At 40.5% G+C, this 15562-nt stretch overlaps 1 protein-coding gene across 1 annotated transcript in view; it reads left to right on the top strand.

The window, feature by feature from the left end:
* FAM189A2 (family with sequence similarity 189, member A2) overlaps positions 1–15562 on the top strand; it is a 31136-nt gene that overhangs the window by 1449 nt on the left and 14125 nt on the right. The window contains 5 exon segments of the mRNA XM_010568732.1: positions 2404–2460; positions 12540–12650; positions 13830–13955; positions 14690–14797; positions 14917–15017. Coding sequence (XP_010567034.1) covers positions 2404–2460; positions 12540–12650; positions 13830–13955; positions 14690–14797; positions 14917–15017 — 503 coding nt within the window.

Raw genomic sequence — 15562 nt, 5'->3', positions numbered from 1 at the left:
TTGCTGCCGCTTCTCTGGAAGCGGAGAGCGAGCTTCCCCTCGCTTGGGAATAATAAGCGGTGGCGCGTTCGCTAGCGGCTTCAGCCGGCGGACAGCGTGGACCCCAGCAGGGTGACAAACCGAGAGACAGCTAGGTAGGGGGGGTGTTTCCTGGTGCGCGTTTTAGCCTGAAAAAAACGGGCTCGATTGTCGTACGCAGCCAGAAACGGGGTTTTCTACAAGCCGTGGTGCGTGTGGATGCTGTGCGTTGCTTTTGTGCATCGCGTGCCGTTACTCTAGTGAGAGAGAGGGGGAAAACGGCATCGTTCCTGGGAAAAAAAGTGGATGGGCTTATGACAGTTTTCTCAAGGGCAGCAAGAGAAGTTGTTCCACCTCCTGCTGGGCCCTGCTTTAAACTGCACCTTGATAAATACAGAACGTGTGGTAGTTTGTATTGCAGAAGCTAGCCAGAAGTTAATACGAGTAGGAGATAGTCGGGTAGATTGTGCCCAGTTTGTGGGCCCTCGAGCAATGAGCCAGTCATCTTCTGTGCCTGGCATGCTTTCTCCCTGCCGCTGATGCGAACAGCGTCAGCCTGTCCCAAATGTTTCACTGGAAACGTTTAAATTATGTTTCCAGTGTTGTTCACAACCTGTGGAAATGTGCTCTGTGGTTTGGGGATCAAGTAGTTCCTATTCATGTGTATAATGCAATGCTCATCCCTGAAAGTATAGCCAGCCTTGGGGGGGGGGGGCAGAAAGGTAACCCAGACCATTCAAATGTGTATGTTTGGTATCTTTCTTGTGATTTTTTTTTTTTTTTTTTTTTGCTTACCCTAGATTAAAACAAGTTTAAATGTATGTAAGCTACAGACTTTCTTTGAACCCTGCACACAGAACCATGCTTATGCTTTTAAAATGTTCTAAAATTGCACGTGTAAAATCGAAGTATTCCATCTCTTTAATAATGAAGAAGGTAATTTACGGTTTTAATGCTAGCTCTGAAATAATAATATATTCAGTTGGAGAAGTTACCAAAAATGCTTTTCAGGTATAACTGCATGAGTGAAAATTTTAGCCCCAAAGCAACCTAGAAAGGTAGAGGCAATTAAAAGCTGGAATTGTGGATGTGTCTGGTTTGTTTTTTTTTTTTTTTTTTCATTTTTAGGTGCAACATGCTAATTGTGATGCACTGCTTAAGTGCAGATCAGGAAGACTCTGAGAAAGACTTTATTTTCATATATCTTAAAGCTCTAACAAACATAATGAAATAAGTCTTGTTGTCCTTAAGGCAAAACAGCAATTCACCTAAGTATTGGTGTGCTTTGTTATAAAATCATATGACTATTTTGCACTTAGAGAATTCAAAAAATAATTTGTTATGAAACTGCAGAGTTATGTATGTGGTTTTGCAACACCAGTGATGATATCAGTAGGTGTTTTGGCCAAGTCATACATGCACATTACGCTAGATCAGATTGATCATGTCAAGTGAATGAAGTTAGAGAAAGGATTTATTAAAAATGCTAGTGGGCAGCTTCCTGTTTTTGTCATCTTATTTCTTTTTAGGGTAGGACTTTGGTCTGAACTGGCTGAGTCACAAAGTCCCACCAATTAAAAGTATACCTCCTTATTTGTGGGACCTGCTAAAAAAAGATTCGCCTTTCTTTGTAGGCTTCCCATCCTTACTGTGAGAGAGTATTTGGGTATGCTATTTGCTTCAGTTCTACAGCAATGCTTTCTCCTTCCTGAATTGTTTTGCCCTCTAAGGTAAAGACTTATAGGGTTCAGTTCTGTGATTATTCAGCAAGTTTGGTCGAATGAGTACTTTTACCTTCTCTTCTTTCCTCCTGCTGATACTGGCATTCAGGCGACTAAATAGCAAGTTAGCTCAGGAAGGTAGTTTTGGTGCTCTTCAGTGTTTCTGGTAGGGTTCATGCACTGTGAGTTAGTTCCCCGAAATGGTCAGAAGAGGGCCAGAGTCAGCACACGGGAAGAAGCAGGCACTTAATGAAGTGATGGAGCAGTGAAGAAAGGTGGAGAAGAAATAGCCAGTTTTTAGATTTGCTTACCCATGTTGCTAGCAAACTAGTACTCAGTTGGCTGAAAATAATTTTTTAGGCAGTTGTTGAGGTCGGAGTTGCTGGCATAACTTCTTGTCCCCATACTCATTTTCTGGGAGGAAAAAATAAGAAAACAGCAGATTAAAATTTGGTTGTGTTATTTCACAGGATGCTGTTAAGAGTGAATAACGACATCAGCACAGGCTCTTAGTCTCTACTTTAAAGTGCATCTTCGTATCTTCCCAGCATTGTTGTAGTGTTGCAAAGTACCTTTCACCAGAGCAGTGCTAAATACCATGTAAATGGCATTTTGTGAACAGTTATTCACTTCTTGGTGATGCTATGGTTTTTTGATGTTTTAGGTAATTGTATCTGGAATCCTAGGCTTACTGACATGGAAGAAGCCCATAGTGCTTTTGGTAAGTATGGATTAAAACTTGTAAGGAAATTATCAGAAGATGATCCTGATTTAATAGTCATTGGTGTAAAAAAAAAAAAAAAAACCAACAAAAAAACCCCCACCAAACCCCAAAATACCTACCCACAAAACCCAAACACTTCTTTTTCTTGAAAAGATAGAATATATTGTTGAATTTCCTTTTTAAACTGTAGAATCATAATTACTGAAAGAGGACTCAAAGCCTGTGAAAGGCTGTATTCTTTCCTGCGTGGATAGAGTCCTTATTAAGGGCAAGAGTGGACCATGTCTGGAGGAACTGTTGATGTTGCTTACAGAATGCTTTTTGTGTTTGTGTAGGTATAAGAAAGTGCTGGTTTAGTATAAATAATTTAGCTCTCTGAGGCACTGCTGCTTAAGCTTAAACAGGGGAGTTCGTTTTAAAGCTTAGCTGGGTTGTCCTGTTTTAGTGTCTGATGGCAGGTTTGATAGCTAACCTAAGTATTGCTGTCTTACCCTAAGTATCCAGTGCCACTTTTTCAAATACAGTTGACGTTACATTGCTCTGAAAGAAGTAAATTGATGTGTGGGGTGTGTATGCTGTTTCTGTTTGTAAGTGAAATCTGAAGCTGTGTGGCTCTCAATGTCTCAGAGTCTGGATTTGAAAAAGAGGTTTCAAAGTGGGTTTTTGTTTGGGTTGTTTGGGGGTTTTTTTGTTGGGGTTTTTTTGCCTTACTGTCACTTCTGAAGACCTTTTCTGGGCCAAAGCAGTTGTTTTATTTTCATGCAGCACTTCTTTGGGATCCACATGATCATCAGTGAGGAGTGATCAGATGTATGAGCTGGGAATAAATTGCTGTTTCTCAGTTGTTCATTGGTTAGCACAGGCAGAGCAAAGCAACTTTTTTACCAGTTCTGTGGGTAGAAAGAGGAGCTTAGTGTCTGAGGCTCCCGATCTGGAAGGACCCTATTTTCATGAAAATAAATGTAAATGCCATCTGTCTCAAAATGCCTGAGACTTGCGCAGTCCTCCCTGTTTCAATATTGCCTGTGTTCTGTGCTATTTCTATAGCATGTTGTTGCTGTAGTTTCCTTTTGTCCGTTGTTGCTCTTTCACTCTTTCATATTCCCCTTTGCATAAACTTTATGGCCCCTTCCTAGTTTTATTTAAATAATAAAGCACCAAACTCTTCCTGATTTCTTTCCTTTATATCAAATTGTCTTTAGGACAGTCAAGTGTTGGAGCAGATTGTCCAGGGATGTTGTGCACCGGAGGGGGAAGTTTTTGAGATAAGACTGGTTAAAGCCCTGAGCAGCCTGCTATGATCTCATAGCTGACCCTGCTTTGAGCAGGAGGATGCACTAGATTCTTCCTGAGCTCCCTTGCAGCCACAGTTATTCTATGACTATGTGAATCTATGAACCTGTATTTTTTTTCTTCTTATTTGCATGTGTATTTTATAAAGATCTGATTTTTGAAAGCCAGATTAGATCAAACTTGACATAGGGAAACATTTCTTTACTGAGAGGGTGGTCAAACACTGGAACAGGCTTCCTAGAGAGGTGGTCGGTGCTCATGGCTGTCAGTGTTTAAGAGGCATTTGGACAATGCTTTTAATAATATACTTTAGCTTTTGGTCAGCCCTGAAGTGTTCAGGCAGTTGGACTAGATGGTTGTTGTAGGTCGCTTCCAACTGAAATATTCTATTCGGTTCTCTGCGGAAAAAAGGAAATTAGCATTAAACATTTTGTGAGGCTAAGGATATAATGCATTGAACTAGCTATAGTCTGTCAAGGACAGATCCTTAGTTTCTGTGAGCATATTAATTTTGGACTATATTTCTAATATATTTACCTTCTAATAATATTTTCTCTTGGGAGTTATGAGGACTTGTATGGGTTGTAAAAGCAAGTTTCCTAAATACCTAAGCAATGAGACTCCTTAGACAGCCATGGCTTAAGAGTTATGACATTCACAACTGAAACTATAAAATGCATGCGGAGCTAAAACATATCCCTTTTCCAGCTGTGACTGCCCTCCACTTTTTACTCCTTATGCAAGACCCTTTGCACTTATTTCTTGTAAATACGTTTCTAATGGATTCCTCTCTACCAACTTTTGGACTGAATTCATTTTCCCCTTGCCTGGCCAGAGCCACCTCCCTGCTGTGAAGGAAGCAGAGATGCACAGCTGTCTCCCTGACAGCCTTTAACTCAAGCAAGTGCTAGGTCTAGAAATGCCTTTATGCAGCAAGTGAGCTTTGTGGAAGGGATTGATTGCACATGAAGGTGGCTTTCTAAGATTGCTATTGAACCCAGAGAGTTAGCATGTTAGGTACCTGTGCTAGAGCCATGCCAGAAATCTGAGGAGTGATATCAATTACCATGTTTTATGTTGCAGCAACTTATGTCAGCATTTAGTTATCTTTACGCAGAGACTTTGGACTGTGCTCAACAGTTAAAGTTTGTGGGATTAAGTGGTCGTTATTCTTTTTCATATGTAGTTATGTCTCAATCTAGAAGTGCTGTCTTGTTCATAAGGAAGGGCCTCTTCTCATCTTTCTTTTTATGCAGAGCTCTTTTCAGTCACTCAGTTCAGTTTCATAATTTCTTCACATTGTGCAAATACCCCCAGAATTCTTTATATGCATCTGACCCCCCCAAATTTCTTTGTTTTCAGGCCAAGTTGGATAATTCTATCTAGGTTTTAATTTATCATGGTGTGTACTGAAAGCTCTCAGATGTAGTACCCTGTAGTTAAGGGTAGATAGTTGAGCTCCATCATTTAGACGTCTCTCCTTCCCAGAGCTGGGTCTTGAACAGAATTACAGTGACTGGTGAGTGCCACAGAATTTGTCCATTTGTCCATGAGCAGGTGCTAGTCCTCAGAGCCGTTTGTGGTAGGGTTTATGCTTAAGGACATGGTAATGCTGTTTCTTGTGGGTTCCTGTATTATCTTATTTTTGATTGTCAGTTTATGGTACTGAAGGAATTTTATAATGCAATTCACATTTATCTTTGCCCCCTTTAAAAATACTAGTTCTTTCTAAAAGAAACCTGTTTGCTACTCTGATTCAGGATTTCAGGGTTCAGGATTTTCTCTCTGAAACTTGCTGCAGTACGCCTGTTTGCCTGCAGCTCCTTTGCATGGCAGCAGTCTAGCCCTTACAGTAAAAGGGTGGTAAAACGTTTCTTTCCGTCTTCCCCCTTTAGGTGATGATTTCTCACTGCCTGGGTTTATTTCTTCGAGAACGGCCAGCCTGCCTTGTGGCTGCCACTTCAATCCGAGGCTTGGGCCATGAGGAAAAACAACCCAACTGGGTTTTTTCCCCCCCCCGTGACAGCAAGGCTCTGGTGCTGCTGGCACTTGGAGAAAGCGCAGTGCTGCGATGTCGTGAGAAAAGAGCTGGGGATGGGGCTGCAGTGCTGAAGGCAGACAGGGCTGCTCACGTTTTTCCCCCAGAGGGGAGAAAGTAAGGGAAATGCATTAGTTACAGCTGTAGGGGACCTTTACTTGCACCACCCAGTGCAAGTGAGAGGAAACCAGTCTTGAAGAGGGGTGGCTATGAAAGTTTTATTTGCTAACAGGTCTTGAGAGCCACATTGTTGGGTTTTGCCGCCCTGGCTGTTTTACAGCATGGGAGGATACTAGGTAAATAACAGGTCCCAGAGACAGTGTCTTGCAAGGCAAAATCAAATTATATCTTTTGAAGGACATTCTTGCAGGGGAGCCTTGGCCTTCATCAGTACAGCTACTGAGAAGCCTTGGCTCAGGAATCAGGCTTTGAGATGTCCGAGACTTGATCTGTTCAACGGGGTATCAGTTGTCAGTCAGCTTTGGAAGTCAGCTTGTAACACTTTCGCTCAGAAGCTGATTTTTCTTCCAGAGAAGAAGCTCCTGTGCATGCCTCTCCAAATGTATTTAATGGGGAAATGGAAACTCGCCCCCCCCACCCCACCCCCGGCCCATATTGTTTGGGTATTGAGTCTCAACCGTTCTGGGCTCAATATTACTCTCTACTTGTATAGCAGCTGGTTCCTTCCCCCTCTGCTCCTAAACTCCTTCCTTTCATAGGGCTTTAAATCTTATTTTTAACTAAGGGAACCTAAATTCTTTCTGAAGGTATATCAATTCTGCATTGTTCATTTGATTGCATGTGCACTGAATGCAATTCGCATCTTTGATAGGCCATGCTTGCTATATTAGCCTCTGTCCTTACTGGTATACTGGTTTGGACTACCCTATGCACTGTGAGTTTATGTTGTATTCCCAGGTGTTGCCTGGAGCCATACATGCTTTGCTGAATGCAGAAGCATGCTGCCAGTGAAGCGTCCTTTCCTTTCCAGTCATGCACAAATTAGTTGCAATCCTGTGGAGTGTGCTTTTTAGGAGGCTTTCTGGTTGTGGGTTGTTTTTTTGTTTTTCCACCAATTGTAACAAAGACTTCAAGTTAAGCATACCTCGGTGCTTGGTGCTTGGGTTCTGCTGCTAAAGAGAAGATTTAGCTGTGATTGCAGGAAACATGACAGGAGTGCAAGCGTGCAGGAAGACACCAGGCTGTTATGCTGGGTAAGAGCGTAACTGAGGCAAGTGCAAGTGCTGGGGAGCAGTTCCGTACATGCAGATGCATGGGATCAAGAAAATAACAGAGCAGATGCTGGCTGGGTGAATGCGATTCTGGCTTTATGGTTCCACTGTTAGCTAGTGTGCCAGCTTTTGTCTTCATACATGTCGTCAGTTTTCATGTAAAGGTTTGTGGGGTTTGACTCCGAGAAGTCCGAGTCACATGTTCAGCATGAGTCGATTCAGTCTGGATATTTCTCACGTTTTGCAGTGTGGTGACACAAGGATCTGAAACTTTTGTTAGAAACTTTTTTTTTTTTAATTCAGAAGTGTTAATATTTTGGGGGTTATGACAAAGATTTACAGATCTTCATTGGAAAACAGAGAAGGTTACGGAATTCAAGTATTTAAAACCTTCAAAATTTTTGAAGAATAAATATGTAGTAAACCTTTTATTTAATTGAAAAATCTTATCAGAAGAAAAATATGTCCCAGCAGCTTTAAAATAAAGATTTTTAGGGCTAGCTACTGCCTTCTTGATATCTGCACCTTGACTAATGTGTATAGATTTAACCAAAATATAAAGTTTAGACCAAAATACTTAGTTCTGGTGCTAGTGAAGTGACGTCCTTAAATTTTAGCCCTGCTAGTAGCAATATAAAGCACTGTGAAGAGAAGCCGTGTATCATGACCCTATCCCCACCCCCTCCCAGCCCCAAAATCTCTTCCTAGCCATGTGCTTCAAATTAAGCAAAGTCATTTGACTTTGGTGAGAATTACTGTAGTACTGCCTGTTTAGTACTGTAGTACTGTCTGGATTTTAGAGGTAAAACAGCTTGATGTTAACATCTTGGCTCACATAGAGGTCTCCACCATTAAGTTAATAAATGGTATTCGTACAAAGGTTTTACAGTCAGTCTAAACAAATAAAAAGAAATATGCTTTTATTTGTAGGACCCTGAAAAGCCTTTAGAAAGGCTTTTAGCCTTTATTATCAGGTCAAAGTCAGGTCTCTTCTGATTTTTTTTAATAACCTATTTTTATGCTGAAAAAGCTTTTCTCTCATTCATATGGGGTGTTTTAATGCTGCATTTGAAGCATGTGACTTTTCTATTAAATTAATTAGTCTGTATTTTACTTCTCTGTGGCTTTTTTTGGTGACAGGTGTGTTGCAGGTCTCCATATGGTACAATAAATAGCTCTCACAACTGACAGAAAATTAGTAAGGTCCCATAATTATTTCTTAATTATTGCTATTGCTGCTGTGTATATGGAAAATTAATACATTGACTTGCCTTTTCCTAGAAGGATATTCATAAACTGTATATGTAGGATGTAAACGGATATAAGAGTTGATGATTGTGGTGCAAATGTTTTTCTTTCATTATTTTTTAAGTGCCTGATTGGACATCAGTCCTGTGTGTGCATATTGAAGTGAAAGCAATTTCTCTCCAGCATTAGATGTTAGCTTCAATGGCAACAGCAGCAGGACAACAAGCAGTCTACCCATGCAGAATGAATAACAGGGTTAGAACCTTATCATGCAAGTTTATGCTGCTGTGGAGTCCTCAAAGTGCACGATGATTTTTTACCTGGAAGAGATCATCCATGCAAGACATTAGCAAATACTGTGTCTAACATTAGAATACACTTTGCTTTCCTATAGTTTAACTCATGTAAATGTTCAAGACTTTCTGCATCTGTTCACAGTCCATGTGTAGCTAATGCTTGGAAGATGAGGGCTGTGAGCCAAACTGAAGCCATAATTTGAGTTGTTTTCATTTTTGTCACTGCAGTTAAGACTAGTTACCTCTGGTTTAGCTTTTAAAATAGCATGTCTGCCTTTGCCTGTTTATTCTAAGTTGAGGAGTACTTTTCTCCTGGTTTACCTGTGGGTGGGATCTTCTTTCACTGGCATAAACTAGAACACTTGTTTTTACTTGTAGGTGAGTAGTGATGGAGAAGGTGTTTAAATTTGCATCTGCAGGAGAATATAGCTTATAAAATAAGTGGACAGAGTACATGTTAGATAGGTGGACCGTGAGGTGGATTGAAAACTGGCTGAACAACCAGGTCCAGAGGGTTGTGATCAGTGGCACAAAGCCCAGCCAGAGGCCAGCCAGCAGTGTTGTGGCCTGGGTGTGGATACTGGGGCCAATACTGCTTAATATCCTAATGAATGATCTGTACAATGGGACCGAGTGCACTCTCAACAAGTTCACAGGTGATATAAAACTGGGAGGAATGGCCAGTCCACCAAATGTTGCTATTCGGAGGGACCTGGACAGGCTGGAGAAATGGGCTGAGAGAAATCTCATGAAGTTCAACATGGGGAAATGCAAAGTCCTGCCCGTGCAGGGAAATGACCCCAGGCACAAGTACACACTGGGAACAACTAGCTGGAAAGCAGCTCTGCAGAGAACCTGGGGATCCTGGTGAAGAGCAAGATGATCATGAGACAGCAAAGTGCTTGTGTGGCAAAGAAGGCTGATGGTGTCCTGGGCTGCATTAGGCAGAGACTTGCGAGCAGGTGGAGGGAGGTGATCCTTCCCTTCTCCTTGCACTGGTGAGGCCAGACCTGGAGTGCTGGGTCCAGTTCTGGGCTCCCCAGTGCAAGAGAAATCTGGACACACTCGAGCAAGTCCAGTGAAGGGCCACAGAGATGATGAAAGGACTGGAACATCTCTCCTCTGAGGAGAGGTTGAGAAAGCTGGGACTGTTCAGCCTGGAGAAGAGAAGACTCAGGGGGGATCTTCTCCACCTCCATAAATAGCTGATGGGAGGGAATGAAGAAGAGGGAGCTAGACCTTTCTCAGTAGTGCCTGCTGACAGGACAAGAGGTTATGGGCACAACTGAAAAAATAGGAAATTCCATCTGAACACAAAAGACAACTTTTTTACTGTAAGGATGCTCAAAAACTGGTGTAGGTTACCCAGAGAAGTAGTGGTCAAAACCACCTGGACATGGTCTTCAGCAGCCTGCTGTAGATGACCCTGCTTGAGCAGGGTATTGGACTAGATGGTCTCAAGAGGTCCCTTCCAACCTCAGTGATGCTGTGAAAATGCTAACCAGTGATGAAGCAGAAAGACAAAGGATTTTTTTCTTTCAACACTAAAGTACAATATATTCTCTTGTACACTATGGCATATGTAGTAGCAAATGTCGAGGTTATGTTTCAGATCATCGTAGTGTTTTAGATTGTATGTAGAAGAATTATTTTTATCTTTTACCTCTTCAGTGGGATTGGCTGAATATTACGTTATGCAGTCAAAAATAATAGACTATACGTATAATAAAAAACAGATCAAGATTACATTTTGTATGGTAGAATTTATTAGAACATAAATGTAGAAATTATCATCCTTATTTTGCATGTTTATAATAATGTTCCTTTTCTTCCTTTTTCTTCTTTGATTTTAACAGGTTTCTTTAGAAAAAATCTGTGTGATTTTTATTCAAGATTTTGTAGACTATTACATTAGGAGTCTGGATTTTATATGTAACTGTTTATATAGATGTATTAGCTATATACTGGATTGTTTCTATTGCAGGTTCTGTACCAAGCAAGAAAACTTATATGTGAATTTGTCCTCCTGTCCCCAGGCCGCCCCCCCCCCTTTTTTTTTTTTATCTTTCTTGACATTACTTTGGCCAAGTAACTTCTTTGTTCAGGACCTCCATTTTTTCATCATTTGAAAAAGGACAAATGTACTTCTTGTTTTCCTCAGTATCATTTCTTGAGATTTGTACTATAAAGGTGTTTTATGTTGAAACAGCTTCTATTTCACTTACAAACCCAACTAATTTCTAGTTGACAGTGCCCTGTGTTGAACACAGATGAGAAAAGCTTTCTTTGTATGGAATAACTGTGTCTACCAATTTTCTTTTTCTCAAAGTAGTTTTAATCAAAAGGGTATCTGACATAATCTAGATAAAAGCCTAAGAAATGGTATTGGTTCATTTGAGTGCTGAGCAAGGAGTTAGTTTTAAAAAAATGGTTAAATTCTGTGTTTGTACAGAAAAACAACTGCACTCAAAGTGCTTAGTAACATTAAAGACCTCTTATCTGTGGTTATATGATATTTATAAAGCTAAGAGAAAATACTGTTTCTCTTAATATTGATTGTTCTCAGTACATGGAACACAAAATAGTCCCAATCCTCTTCAGAGAAGTACTAATAGCGACTTTAATTAGTAGGTTTTTAAAACCTACCTTCTGTGATAATGTTACGGTCAAGCCTCTGTAAAGCCTACTAGTAATGAGATGTTGTAATTTAAGGAATGAGCTTGCCCAGTAGTGCTCTTTGGCTCTTGTCCATTCAGGGGTGATTATTTCTTTCCCTGAACCTCAGTAAACAGGATCATAATTTGTGCAACAGCTCTGGTTTAATTTTGGTCCAGCTTCCTAGGTAGGTAACCATAGTATGTCAGCTAAATTGATTTGGAAAGCGATTGCTGTCTTTGTGCATGTTTAGGAAGTCCTTGTTGCTGGATCTGCTGCAAAGCTATCTGGAGGAGAACTGATCCTGTGTCCCTGATGATTTCCTTCTCTTCCTCAGGTTTTTGTCATCTCCTGCATTTTTAATTTAGGCCATTTTGATACAAAAGAATCTGAGTGAGCAGATTGTTCTTAACAAGGATTCTTTTGGACATTAAAGACCTGATACTTGGTTTGTAGGACTGAGCGCTTAAAATTTAAACATGTCAGGAGAGGAATCTGTTATTTGTCTCTGAAGTAGTAGTCTTACCCATAGTACTATCTCCTGAAGTACAGAAAAATTTTGCATGTATGAATTGGGACAGGAAAAGTTCTTACACGTGTTTAAAATTCATATCCCAAGTCTCATGTAAGCACAGATTGCAGATTGTAAGGACATATGTGAAAGTAGGACTTCATTTTATCCACTGCTTCTTCTTGTCCTTTTTGAAGTACTCTATTACTCTTGCCATTGCTGGTCTTACAGATGGTTTATAAAACTGAAGATATTGTCCAGTTTGTGAATGGAGGTGTTCTGGTTTTAGTAGCCAGGAGGAAATAAAATCATATAACCAAAGTCCCTTAAGTGTCTCTGTCCTCACTGTACTGGGACAAATATTTTTCATAAATAGCTTTGGAAATTCTATTCAGAATGAATGTAGTCTTAAGATGTTTCCTCTTCAGGTTTCTTACTGATCTAAATGTGTTGAGAGGTAAACGCTGTGGAAGGATATGACGTTTAGTGGAAGTCGGACAGCTTGCAAATCATACTTTGAGCTCCAGAAAAACCTTTAGCTGCCTGTACTTTTCAATAGTTGCATGTATTTTATTACTGCACAACTAGTGCAGAATAGAGAGAGAGAGAAGATAAAGGTGTTTGGAGGAACCATCTACTGGGTTAAGATAAGACCCTGGGGCACTGAAGTCACAGGGAGTTTTAAAAATAAGGGGTGTCATCCCCAGCTTCAGTTTGGGAGTGGGATTTGCCGTGCTATAGGTTGCTTGAGTCAGGTTCATGATCCTGTTCTCACTGCTGTTAACTTTGTTTTACTGTTCCAGGCTAACCTATTTAGTCTGCTGTCTATCATCTCTGTTCTGCTGAACCTGGCTGGATTTGTATTAAGCTGTCAAGGCATTCAGTTTGTGTCCAGTGTACCCAAATGCGATTTGGTGAGCAGACATACTGTTTTACATGTATTTCTTCACGGTGTGCCACATAAGCTTGCTCTGCTGGGATCACAGAATGTGCTAATGTAGAGATGCAAGTAATGCAGCTACAGCGTGGTGGGGGAACAAAGAAAACTCTCTGTTTCAGGCCTTGATTTAGTTCAAATTGTGAAGAGACTCACTGAAATCCACAACAGTATTTTTATTGTCTATGTTCCTAAACACTAAACCTAAACTTGGTTCATTTGAGTTGGAGTCTTCATAAGGTGCTCAGTTCCTAAAGCTGAAGACCCCAAATGGATATGTTTTGAAAGGTCTTACTCTTCATTAGAAGAGCCTACTTAGTCCAGAAGTGGTTTTGGTTTACTACATTGAGAGCAGGCCTCTGTCTTCAGGGTCTGAAGACACAGTTGATTTGGTACAAGGCTTTCTAGACAATTTTGTGGGGCCATGTAGGAGGGAATCCCAAATATATCTTTAGAAAATCCTTCTTGCCAGCATTATACACTGATTTCAACATCATAGTCATTTAAGAACTAGCATAAAGGATTTTTATAGTAATGTGACAAAGATAAACTGTTGAAAAGGACCTCTGTGGGTACCTGTGAGCTACCTACAAAAAGTTCAGTCAGTATAATCTGTGGGTGGGATTATTTTTCCTGGTTTGTCTCACCTGATGAGGACAATTTGTGTTGATACCTCACAGGAAGAGCTGTGAGGAAAAATTTAAGGTAAATCAAGTCATACTAGCTTTTCAGAACACTTCTACTTGAGGAAAAAGCAATCTGCACAAGAAAGGACAGAACGCAAAAGATTTTTCTCAAATGGCTGTCATAAGAAGTAGAAGAATATCTATTTATGAACTAGAAACTGTGGAATAATTGAAATTGAAGGATACAGGGTCACTTGGTGATAAAGATGATTGTGCGTAAAGGCTTGAAGGAGTTTAAGGGTTAATGTCTTGAGCTTATCAGTAATGCTTCCTTTCAAATAGGAAGTATGCATAATATAGCTTTATAATGTATGAATCATTGGCATAGCAAACTGTACAAATTTCATCTTATGAGCCTGGATTTCCAGTCTGCTTTGTGGTCAGAGGTATAGTTTAACATATATTATACAGGTAAAAATGTTGCATAAAACAGCCAATAAATTAAAAAGTGGAGTTTTGTGCTTTTAAAGGTGGATGTCGGTGAAAAGAGGGTTTGTTACTGCTGTGAAGATTTCAATGTCACTGAATGTATAGAAGATACTGCGCTGAAGCTATACCATCTGAGGCCATGCAGTGCCGCTCACTTTTATCTCAAGGTACGCTGTGCATGCTGCTTAACATGACTGCTTTGATAATGTCCGCACTTGTGCGACAGTGCAGTGCTGAGGTGACTGCTGTGTTTACTGTGAAAAATTCTGTTATTTTTCTGGTCTTCCACACTGGTCAGAAGCTCTTTATGGTTCTGTAACAGGGGTTTTTTTATCACCTCTGGGTTTTGACCAGTGCATTGCTGATTCAATATGCAGTTCTTGTCCTTCTGGTGTTTTAAGCAACCAAAACTACTGCTGAATTCAGACAAGATTGCGTGGTGTAATATCGTGTAAATTTTACCTAATGATCTGATGCCTTCACTGGTCTTTTGATCTTCTCAGCCTTTCTTGGCTTACAAACTGCTAAAATACAACCTCTAAACAGCATCACCTTCAAGTATAAAAGTGCTTTAACATTCCTTTAATGGTGATTATCTTACATCTAGTTTTCCCACAGAAAAGTTAAGAGGAAGGTTAGTGAAGTGGACTATAAATCACATCTGAGCAGTATTAAATCCTTCTGGATCTCTCTGTCAGGACACACAATAGGGCAAAACAATTACTCCAGTCCTGGAGATTACCTGTCCTGAAGACTTCATCACATATGTTTCTAAGAAGTAATTGTCATGGTCATCCTTGTGTTTTCTGTGTTTGTGTTTTACTTTTCTATTATTATTATTTTGACATTTACAAATGCCTTTATTTACTTTTTTTATTTCCATAATTTTCATGTTTTTCAGAAAGTTCTCATTGCTCTTTGTGCCTTGAATGCTGTCACCACCACAGTTTGCTTGATAGCAGCTGCCCTGTGTTACTTACTCGTTTTTGCAACAGGAAGATCCTGCCCTGTAAGTGAGTGCAAGGCATTGCCTGCTATAAACAGTGGTACTAACAGTATTACTAAATTACACAGTTCAGCAATTTTTTATATCTCAGAAGGTTTTTAACAGAAGTTTCATTTGATTAGGATGAATCTCATGTTGAAGACCAAGGTCACGTTTTGGATCCTGATGATCCACCTCCCTATTTTGCAACTTTTTATCCTTGTAATCCACGAACGACTTGCAGGTAAACCTCTACACTCTATTGCTTTCTTTTAGTGACTTTGGAAACACTGCATAATCTCAATTTTTTTTTTTTTAAGACCATTTTCTCTGTTATTAACTGAAAAAGATTGGTGACTTTAGCGGGGGGCAGGGGGGGGAAGGAAAAAACCTGTGGAGTTAGGAGGCAGAGTAAATACAGGAGCCAGGAGCAACCTCCCGGCAAGGCTTGTGTGAGAGACCCCCAAACGGTGGCCTGGCCCCCACCACAGACCTTCCTGCTGGAGTGATCCCCTTCTCCCTCTTTGGCAATTAGTGCTGACTGAAGGGTATGTTTTGATTGTACTGCCAGGCCAGGTGATCACCACCCTTATCTCAGTGCTCGGGTGTGAGTGGTCAGGCAGGGTTTGCACCTGGTGTTATTGCTGGGCTTCTCTGCAGTGGCAGCTGCAGGATGGAGGAGTTGTGAGAGTGAAAGTGGGAGGATGAGCTCACGTATCAGAAAGAAAAGGAGGATAGTCACAAGTCACTGTAATCTCTCCCCCCCCCCCCCCCCCCCTATTTTTTTAT

Source organism: Haliaeetus leucocephalus, unplaced genomic scaffold (genome assembly GCF_000737465.1).
Source record: "Haliaeetus leucocephalus isolate CR32 unplaced genomic scaffold, Haliaeetus_leucocephalus-4.0 Scaffold251, whole genome shotgun sequence".
In the NCBI taxonomy this organism is placed as follows: domain Eukaryota; kingdom Metazoa; phylum Chordata; class Aves; order Accipitriformes; family Accipitridae; genus Haliaeetus; species Haliaeetus leucocephalus.
Note: the sequence above shows the minus strand (reverse complement) of the source record. Positions and strands in the feature narration are given on the sequence as shown.